At 63.8% G+C, this 9,502-nt stretch overlaps 1 protein-coding gene across 2 annotated transcripts; it reads right to left on the bottom strand.

The window, feature by feature from the left end:
- Positions 1–66: 66 nt before the first annotated feature.
- Positions 67–9,401, bottom strand: CCDC183 (coiled-coil domain containing 183). Of its 2 annotated transcripts, none has more exons than XM_084898556.1 (14): positions 8,956–9,401; positions 5,542–5,663; positions 5,118–5,195; positions 4,817–4,984; positions 4,587–4,691; positions 3,906–4,028; positions 3,395–3,520; positions 3,261–3,312; positions 2,623–2,723; positions 1,615–1,775; positions 1,209–1,377; positions 1,000–1,116; positions 830–926; positions 67–316 (listed from the first exon to the last, which is right to left on the bottom strand). In XM_084898556.1, exons 2-14 carry the CDS (start codon positions 5,632–5,634, stop codon positions 198–200), a joined length of 1,509 nt encoding a protein of 502 aa, XP_084754682.1. In that variant the 5' UTR covers positions 5,635–5,663; positions 8,956–9,401; the 3' UTR covers positions 67–197. The 2 variants fall into 2 exon arrangements, with proteins under 2 accessions (XP_084754682.1, XP_084754683.1); XM_084898557.1 differs by lacking the exon at positions 8,956–9,401 and adding an exon at positions 6,331–6,582.
- Between the last annotated feature and the right edge of the window lie 101 nt (positions 9,402–9,502).

The raw sequence follows: 9,502 nt of genomic DNA, 5'->3' as shown, positions 1-9,502 counted from the left end.
CCCTTCCTCGCCCTCACCCTCACCCGGGGCTCCGGGGCCCGCCCCCACCGCGGACACCCCGCCCCCCGTATCTTCCCAACGCGAGGCGCCTGCCCAGGTTCGCGTTCTGAGCCTCGGGTTCCCCCCGGGAGCCCCCAGCAGTTCTGGAAAATGTTTATTAGTGTAACAGCGCCGGCCGCGGGCGCGGGCCCCTCCGGTCACTTCTTCTTCTTCTTGGCCGTCTTGAACTTCTCCTCGATCACGCGCTGGGACTGCTTCTTGATCTCGGCGCGCGAAGGGACGTAGCTGTGGTCCACGTCGGCGAAGTGGAAGGATTCTGGGGAGGGAGCCGGGAGCCGGGTTAGCCCTGGGCTCCCTGCCGCCTTCCTTCATCGCCGGGCCGGCGTGGGCCACCTGCTCTCTGTCCCGGAGGCTGGCCTTTGGGGCCTTGCAGACCCGGGAGAGGCTGACCTGCCTGCAAACTGACCATCCCACAGCCCGCCCTCCCTCCGCCATCATAACCTCACACCAACATTCCCCGCCAGGGCCAGCGCCATGGCTCAGCCCCACGTCCCCAGTCCCCCGGAATGGCTCAGAGGAGCTGATCTTCAGCTGCTGGCCCTGCCTTTCCCTCAGAAACCCCAGGGCTCTGACCTGGGGCTCCCCCTTGCTCCTTTCTGCCTCCTGATGGGCACTGGGGCTCTCGTGTCAGGACATGGCTAGCCTCCACATCCCCTCTCCATCCCCGTCCCTCCTGGTCAGCTGAGCACACCCAGCCTCTGCCCCTGCGCAGCCCAGCCCAGCCATCCACCCACATCCTCTGGCCTCCCGGCCCAGCCCCAGCCCAAACCTATCATGTCGTCCTCCAGCTCCTCGAAGGTGATCCTGGTGTTCTGCTTCTCCTTCAGAGTCGAGGATTCCAGCATGTCCCTCACCTTTATGTTGCTCTGCATGGCACAGGGGACGGTCAGCTCTGAGGGGACACAGCTCGCGTAGGCCGGTGTCCCCGCCCAGCGTTACCTCCTCCGTGGCGGACAGGATCTGCAGCTTGTCCACCAGGTACAGGAGCGTATTCTCGCAGTACGCCAGCTTGCTGTGCAAGTCCAGGCCATCCAGGGTGTCGGGCGTGGCCATCTTCTGCAGACCACAGGGAGGGGCTCAGACCCCCTCTGCTCGCCCCCACGCTCTCGCCGGACGTGCAGGCGGCTCCTCCCCACGCGGGCCGGTACCTGGGCGGGCGGCAGGGCGATGCCCACCAGCCGGAGATACAGGTTGTCGATGCCCATCTGGAGGGTGAGCAGCAGCTTCTGGCTCTTGGTCATGTTGCTGTGGGCCAGATGCAGCCTGAACTCCTCCTCCTTCAGCAGGTCCTTCATTTTGTTCTGGGCGGACTCAAAGCTGTCGAGGACGATGGGAAGGAGGGTGGCACAGACCTGAGGGCGGAGTTGGGTGCTGTGCTAGATTCAGGGGCTCGCGAGCGGCGACGTGGGCATGCAGGGTCCCCCGGTTCAGCTGCAGATCGCGGGCAGGCTGCCTGGTGGTGGACGCCCTGGGCTCGGGGCCTGGCCCCGGCCCAGCCTTGGGGTGGGGGTGGGCGGGCAGTCTGGCCAGAGGGCGGGCAGGGCCCCCGGGTACCTGCCGGAGCTGGTGGACTGGTGGAACTTGAGCAGCGCCTCCTCCATCTCCAGCTTCCTCATCAAGGCCCCCAGATGACTGCGCCTCTCCTCACACTCCTTCATCTGCAGCTTCAGGTTGTCCTCCGTGTTCCTCTGAGCCAGGAACTGGCCTGTGATGTCCTGGCCGTGCCGGCAGAGAGAAGCAGGTGTGGGCCAGCCAGGTAGGGCCCACAGAACTGCCCCTCCCAGCAGTCAGGAACGAGGTCCGAGGCAGCCGGGCACTGAGGGCTTGTGGGAAGCCATCCATCCATCCATCCATCAGGGGAAGGGCTTTCTGTCATTGCACGTCAGCCTCACAACAAGCAGAGGGCAGACCAGAGACAGCCACCGAGACCCCACATAGCTGCAAGGCGCTGGCCCAAGGGTGGACAAGCTTATGTCAACGCCACGGACGGGAGCTCAAGCTTACTAAGAATAAACCCAGATCGGATTAAAATAATGGGGAACGGGTGGAGAGGCAGCTGCTCATTATAATGCCGTCAGTTTGGGAAGGAGTTGGGGTTGGGGTTGGGGTTGGAGGTGGAGGTGGAGGCGGCACGCCCTAGGCCTGTGGTCGGCAAACTATGGCTCTCAAACCACATGCGGCTCTTTGGCCCCTTGAGTGTGGCTCTTCCACAAAATATCACGGCCTGGGCCAGTCTATGTTGAAGAAGTGACATCAGAAATTTAGAAAATTTGGCTCTCCAAAGAAATTTCAATCATTGATATTTGGCTCTGTTGACTAGTGAGTTTGCCGACCGACCACTGGCCTAGGCCTTCGGGTCCTCAGATTCTGTGGTTCTCTCATCCCCTGGGACATGCTGGGATGGGTCAGCTGTGAGGGGCCTCTACTCTGAGCTGTGGAGGACACAGCGTACTGTGTTCATTCGTTCATTCATTCATTCATTCATTCATCCTGCAGAGCCCAGCCCAGTTCAGTGTGCCCCCCCCCCTTCCCCAACACCCCAGGAGTGCCAGGGAGTAGTACCCAGAGGTGGGAGCACCGCACAGCGGACTTGATTTTCTCCACCAACGCGGTCAGATTCGTCTGGTATTCCATGTCAGACTGAGAGGTCTCTCTTTTCCTCACTGAGCAGAGCAGAGGGGGGGATGGCCAGCGTGCAGGGTGGACCGAGAACCGAGAGCACCGAGCCAGGTCTGGGAGGCCTCTGCGCCTGCCCCGTCACCAGGGCAGGCCCCCCAAGAGCTGTGTCCCTGTCATAGGTGCTTGCACCTTACCCTGCTCCCAGGCAAACCGCCCCTTCCAGGGAGCCCCCGGGCAGTGCCTCCAGAGAGGGACCTCGCAGCCTGGCTCGGTGGGGCTTAGCGGGGCTCCTCAGAGCAGCTTGGGGACCCTAGCTGTCTCTCCTGAGGACTCAGGGGGTGACCAGGGTACCTGTAGGGTTCGCAGCTAAGAAGCCAAAGGTTCAGTCATTGGCCATGAGCCCAAAGCAGGTGGCCTTGACGCTGGTGGCCACGGGCGTCCAACCTGGGCAGGTGTGGCCAGGGAGAGGCAGGGGCACACCCCCCTCCCTCCCTCGGGCCTCAGGTGACCTGTGTGGGTGGCTCCGGCCGGTGCTGACCTCGGGGACCCTGGTTGGGGCAGGCGGGGAGCAGAGCACTCACCTTTGCTCTCCGAGCCCACCAGGTTGGTGGGGAAGTCCAAGTCCCTCCGGCCCTGACGGAAGGGGTGGGGTGAGGTGAGCAGCACCCTCCACAGAGGACCCCGCGCCCCCCCGCCCCCCGGCCAAGGCGCTCACCCGGCGGTACTTCTCGCTGGTCTCCTTGGTGTGGACCTTGTCGATCAGCTTCTTCTGCTGGTTCAGCCTGTTCTCCCGGGCCCGACGCTCCTCGATGAAGGTCGCCTCCTTCTGCCTCAAGTTCATCTGGGGACACAGGCGGCAGGCGGTGGGAGTCCGTCCGGGGGGCCTCCCCTGTGCTAACTCCCGTGGCCACTTTCCCCGAGATCCTAGGTTTGAAAACAGCCATCGAGGCTGTCGGCCAGGCCTTCTTCCTACAATACGGTGCCCACCGCCTTCACCCTTCCTTCTGCTGGTCTCTGAGCGGCAGGACCTTCCCTCCCTGCACCGGCTCCTCCACCCACAGCTTCCCAGCCCAGGGCCACAGTGTGAGTGGAGGAGGCTGGTGGGGGCGGGGCGGGCGGGACTCCAGCGGTCGCCGGTGGTGTGGCCCGGAGGTGTCCTGAAGATGCCAGGGTCAGACAGGTCGGCCCAGAGCCCTGCAGGGCCCCCAGCCAGGGACCTGGCTCACCTTGACCTCATCCGTAATCATCATGGCGTCCTGGGACATGACCGTCATGTCCGACAACTCCGAGCAGTAGTCGACCACAAGGTTCTGCAGCTTGTCCAGCTCGGTGGGGTATCCTGACAGCTCCTGAGGGGAAGGGCAGGGCAGGTGGGCACGGACCAGGTGGCCCAGGGGTGCAGGCCAACTGCAAGCTGCCTCTGTCCATGGCCACTCCCTCCCCTGGCCCTTCCCCTCCTCTACGGCCCCGCTGAGTGGACTGTGCCTGCCCCCCACGCCTAGACCTCAGGCTGTGAGCGCCCTGAGGACCGGGCCAGGACCAGACCCTCCCAAGGAGGCTGTGATGGGACGTCCCGCGGTGTGAGCGGTGGCCCTAAACCCCAGGGAGACCCACTGCTTTCTGAAGCAAAGCGCCGGGCTCCGCGTGGGTTTGGGGTCAGAGACTCAGGGCTCCAGGTACAGGCTGCCCTGACCGGCTCCTTCCTCTGGTTCCCGTCGCCACCGAGATCCCGCCCTGCACACGGGCTGGGCCTGAGGCCGGCCCCACCTCCCCAGCGGGGCTCCCCGGGGCGGGGGCTCCCGGGGCAGGGGCTCCCGGGGCGGGGCTCCCGTGGCGGGGCTCCCGGAGCGGGGCTTCCGGGGCGGGGCTCCCTGGGGTGGGGGCTCCCGGGGCGGGGCGGGGCGCACTTTCTTTAGGTAATCCAGCAGGTCCTGGTACAGCAGCTGGATGTTCTGGCTCGTGGTGATCTTGATGGTGGTCTTTTCGATGTTGTTCTCCAGCTGGCGGATGACCTGGCGGAGATCGAATGAGAGCCGGAGCCCAGCCCTGGGGGGCGTGTCTCACTCACCTGGCCCCGCCCTCCCGCGGAGCCCCGCCCCTCCGCCAGAACCCCGCCCCGCCGCGAGGCCCCGCCCACCTGCAGCAGGCGCAGCTCCTCCTTGGAGGCCAGCGGCTGGTGCTGCAGGCCCTCCAGCTGCAGCTGCAGGCCCTCCAGCTGCTGCCCGCGCCGCCGCACCAGGTGGATCAGCACGTTGTGCACGTTCACGCGGTCGAAGACGTACTTGCGCAGCTTCTCCCGCGCCACCTGGTGGGGGCGGGGGCGGGCACGGTGTGCGAGGGCCCGGGTCCCCTGCTGCGGGCGGGCCGGAGGGACCTGGGGGGACCGCACTGTCATTTGGCGGGAGGGGTGAGGGTGGGGGGTCCCCGGGGCGGCTCACCTCCATGGAGCTGCGGCAGTGCGCCAGCCTCATGGGCACGTCGTTCCCGCAGGCCCTGGAGATGGACTGCTTGTCGTACTGTGGGCGGCGGCGGCGGCTGAGCGGGGCGCCCCTCGGCGTCCCCCTCCCTCCAGGCCTCCTGCCCGCCCCAGCCCAGCAGCCAGAGCCGGGAGGCAGGGGCTACGGGCCCCACCTGAGCCCGCCCAGCTCAGCGGTTATGTGGGTGCGGAGAGGAGCCCGGGTCCCCCCACGAGGCCAGAGGGGCCCCCGCTGCAGGGTATAGCCCAGCACGGTCCCCGCCTGCCCCTCCCGATGCCCCGGCTCCAGGAGGCGGAGCGGCACGGGCAGAGGCTCCATCCACCTGAGGGTCTGTCTCGGCACCGCCCTCCCCCCCCCAGGTCGCAGGGCGGGGCGGGCTGTTCACATTGTTGGCCAGCGCCCACTCTTGGGTCCGCCGGCGGATGTTGCTGCGCAGGAGCGCCACAGTGCCCTTGTTCTTGACCGTCTTCTCCTTCATGGCCTGGATCTGCAGCGCCCGGCATTGCTCTGTGGCCGCAGAGGGAGGGGGGACGCTCAGCAGCCTGTGCTCAGCAGCGGGGTCCTGTGACACCACCCAGGCCTGCTGGCCACGGAAGCAGCTGGTCCCTTCTTTTTACTTTAAAAAAAATATGTTTTATTGATTTTTTACAGAGAGGAAGGGAGAGGGATAGAGCTAGAAACATCGACCAGCTGCCTCTTGCACACCCCCTACTGGGGATGTGACCGCAACCAAGGTACATGCCCTTGACTGGAATCGAACCTGGGACCTTTTGGTCTGCAGGCCGACGCTCTATCCACAGAGCCACACCGGTTTCGGCTCAATACAAATATATTAAACAAACAAACACTGAACCATGGCCAGTGTGGCTCAGTGGATAGAGCATTGGCCTGTCGACTGGAGGGTCTCAGGGTAAATTCCAGTCAAGGGCACGTACCTTGGTTGCAGGCTCCTCCTTGGCCGGGCCCAGGTCAGGGCGCCTGCAGGAGGCAACCCATCGATGTGTTTCTCTCACAAGATGTTTCTCACTGCCTGTCTTTCCCTCTCTTCCCCATTCTCCTAAAAAATCAATGGGAAAATACCCTCAGGCGAGGACTGAGAATAAAACACAGCCCTAAGGTCCTGCACCAGCCTGGACGGTGGGTGTGGGCGTGTGGTCCCCAGGTGGCGGCTCACCCTGGAGCTGCGTGATGGTCTTCAGCTCCTGGATCTGCTCGTCCACGTCCCCCTCGCTCCACATCTTCATCTTGGCCGCCAGTCCCACCTCCGCCCCCCTGAGCCCGCCCGCTCAGCAGCACAATAGTTCAAATTGTCCCCGGAACCTCGGCCCATTGTGATGGGGGCCAGGGTTCTGAAAGCCCCAGCCCGCCACCACCCTCTGCTACCACCCCTACCACCGCCCTCTGGCACCATCCTCTGCCACCGCCTCTGCCACCACCCCTACCACCGCCCTCTGGCACCATCCTCTGCCACCGCCTCTGCTACCACTCTCTGCCACCACCCCTACCACTGCCCTCTGCCACCGGCCGGCCGGCCTCAGGGGGAGTCTCGTGGCTGCTCTGTTGGGGAGTGCGGCCGGGGCCAGGCACCCTCTCCCACAGGTGGGCAGCCCCTCCCCAAGTTCACACGCCACACCCCGGTGACCTAGGTCATGAGACCCCCAGCCTCGGCCCTCGCTACCCCTGCTCTCCCTGACCTCTGCCTCCACTTCCCCCGGGAATTCCCAAGCCTAGCTTTATTTATTTAAAACATATTTTATTTTTGTTTAATCCTCACCTGAGGGTATCTCCCCATTGATTTTTAGAGAGTGGGAGGAAGAGGAGAGAAACATCAATTGGTTGCCTCCCATACAAGCCAGAGCAGGCTGGGCAGCTGGGTGGGGACCCAGCCTGCAACTGAGGTACATGTCCTGGACAGGAATGGAACCCGGGTCCCTTCAGTCTGCGGGCCGACGCTTTACCCACTGAGCCACACTGGCGGGGGCCCCAGTCCAGCGTTAGATGTCACTCCAGGAAGGTCAGCCCCCATCTCTGCACCCCAGCCCAAGCCTCCCAGCGAGCCGCGTGCCCCAAGCCCTGGACGGCCTGGGACCCTGGGAGGGGACCCCGCCGAATTGGTTACTTTTTCCAGCGACCCTGCCTGGCTCCGCCAGGACCACAGCGCCAGGGACAGCAGCTTAGACAATGGACCTTCGTTGTCTCACGTCCTGGGGGCTGCATGTCCGAGGCCCAGGGGCGGGCGCCCGGCTCCCCTCTCCAGTCCCGCAGTGGCCGTCCTTCCCGAGTCCCCACACGGCCTTTGCTCTGTGCCCTCCTGCGTCCACACCTCCTCCTCTTATAAGGAATGCGTCAGGCGGGACCAGGGCCCACCCTCGTTCTATTATTTATTTACAGAGGCCCTGTGCACGGAATTTGTGCACTGGGGAGGAGGGGTCCCTCAGCCTGGACTGCACCCTCGCTCCTTACTGCCGCCTGCTCGCTACTCCTTAGCGCTGCCCTGGAGGTGGAAGAGGATCTGTGCTCGCTAGCCATGAGCCCGGCTTCTGGCTGAGTGGCACTCCCCCTGTGGGAGTGCACTGACCATCCCGGGGCAGCTCCTGCATTGACGTCTGCCCCCAGGTGGTCAGTGTGTGTCATAGCACCTCGTTTTGTTGTTCCATAGGTTTGCATATTAAGGTTTTATTATATAGGATTTTTAATTGTCACTCAAGGATATTTTTCTATTGATTTTAGAATGAAAGGGGGGGAGGAGAAGAGAAACATCGGTTGGTTGCCTCCCATACAGGCCCAAGAGGGAAAGACAGAAATATCGGTATGAGAGAAACACATTGACTGGTTGTCTCCTGCACGGGCCCTTGACCAGGGCCTGGGCCGGGGAGGAGCCTGCAGTCGAGGTACAGCCTTTGACCAGATTTGAACCTGGGATCCTTCGGTCCACAGGGTGGCGCTCCATCCACTGAGCCAAACCAGCTAGGGCTCACCTTCATTTTAACTTCCTCTTCTCCGAGGTCCAATCTACAAATGGGTTGTGTTCTGAGGCCCTGGGGTTGGGGCTGCACCGTGTGAATGTGGGGGGGGGGCATTAGGTTCAGCCCCAACAATGGTCTCCGCCCACTGCCACAGCCCCATCTTCCTCCAGGACCACTCCTGCAGGTCCTCGACCTTCTGGCCCCTCTGTGTTAAAAAGTGGGTCCAGTCAAAACCGGTTTGGCTCAGTGGATAGAGCATTGGCCTGTGGACTGAAGGGTCCCGGGTTCGATTCCGGTCAAGGGCATGTACCTTGGTTTCGGGCACATCCCCAGTGGGGGGTGTGCAAGAGGTAGCTGATCGGTGTTTCTCTCTCATTGATGTTTCTAACTCTCTATCCCTCTCTTCCTCTCTGTAAAAAATCAATAAAATATATTTTTAAAAAAGTGAGTCCAGTCTGGTCTAAACCCCTGCCCTCTGCCCTCCCTCAGCCAGGCATTGCCCTGGGGGAGATGGAAGGCTCCCAGCCAGTCTGAGGCAGAGCCTGCCTACTGTCCCCCAATACTGGCTCTCCCTTCTCGCTCAGACACAGGACTTTGTCAGGGCGCAGGCTGCCCCCGGGGGCCTGTGCGCAGGTGTGCAGGACGTAGGTCTGGCCGGCGCCCTGCGAGCAGCACGGGGAGCGCGCTGCTCTCTCCTTCCTGTGAGCGGACGAAGCCGCGATGGCTGGGGCCGGCGCAGCGGCCTGGGGCCTGAGGTGGATTTAGAAGGGGCCACGGAGCAGGGGATGGACTGAGGGGGCCCGGCCCCGGGGCCTCCGCCCCAGGCCGCCCACCTGACTTTTACGGGAAGGAGACTGCCACGGTTGCCCTGGGCTTCCTCCACCGCTCTCCCACCCCGAGTTGTGGCAGGCACACAGCAGGTGCTCACAGGCCGGGGCGAGAGGCACGGGGCTGACCGGATGGATCGGGTGGCCTGTGCTGGGTGCCTTCAGCGTGCGGGGAAGCCAGCCGCAGAGGACCATGGACTCGCCCGGAGTTGACAGGTCCCTCCTCTTCCTGTTGGGGTGGGGAGGGGGCTAGTCTTGCCCACTCGTGAGCTTCCCTTCTGTGAGGACAGAGCTCGGCCTTCCTCCGCCTGAGAGCAGTGACCTCATCGGACACGTGTGTGTGGGACGACAGGCGGGTGGGCACAGCCATGTCCTGCCCGGGACCAGCAGCTCGGGGCAGGTGCTGTTGGCTGTACGCTGTGGTCTGCTCCTCCGCGCCAGGGAAACAGAACTCCCACCCCTGCCCCGCCCCGTCCTGCCCCAGGGAGAGGCCTCACTGCCTTCCAGGCCGGTGGGTGTGTCCAACCCTGGGGTTCGGTGTCAGGAACTGCCT

This window comes from Pipistrellus hanaki, assembly GCF_964339955.1.
Source record: "Pipistrellus hanaki genome assembly, chromosome: 11".
NCBI lineage: Eukaryota > Metazoa > Chordata > Mammalia > Chiroptera > Vespertilionidae > Pipistrellus > Pipistrellus hanaki.
This window is presented reverse-complemented; position numbering and strand designations above follow the sequence as displayed.

What these genes read in the sequence shown, in the direction of transcription:
- CCDC183 (XM_084898557.1), bottom strand. Translation starts at nt 6,400, where the DNA reads ATGAAGATGTGGAGCGAGGGGGACGTGGACGAGCAGATCCAGGAGCTG. An exon ending in AGGAGCTGCGCCTGCTGCAG is followed by an intron (nt 4,692 to 4,816) that starts GTGGGCGGGGCC and finishes GATCTCCGCCAG; the next exon opens with GTCATCCGCCAGCTGGAGAA. An exon ending in TGCGGTGCTCCCACCTCTGG is followed by an intron (nt 1,776 to 2,622) that starts GTACTACTCCCT and finishes CGGCACGGCCAG; the next exon opens with GACATCACAGGCCAGTTCCT.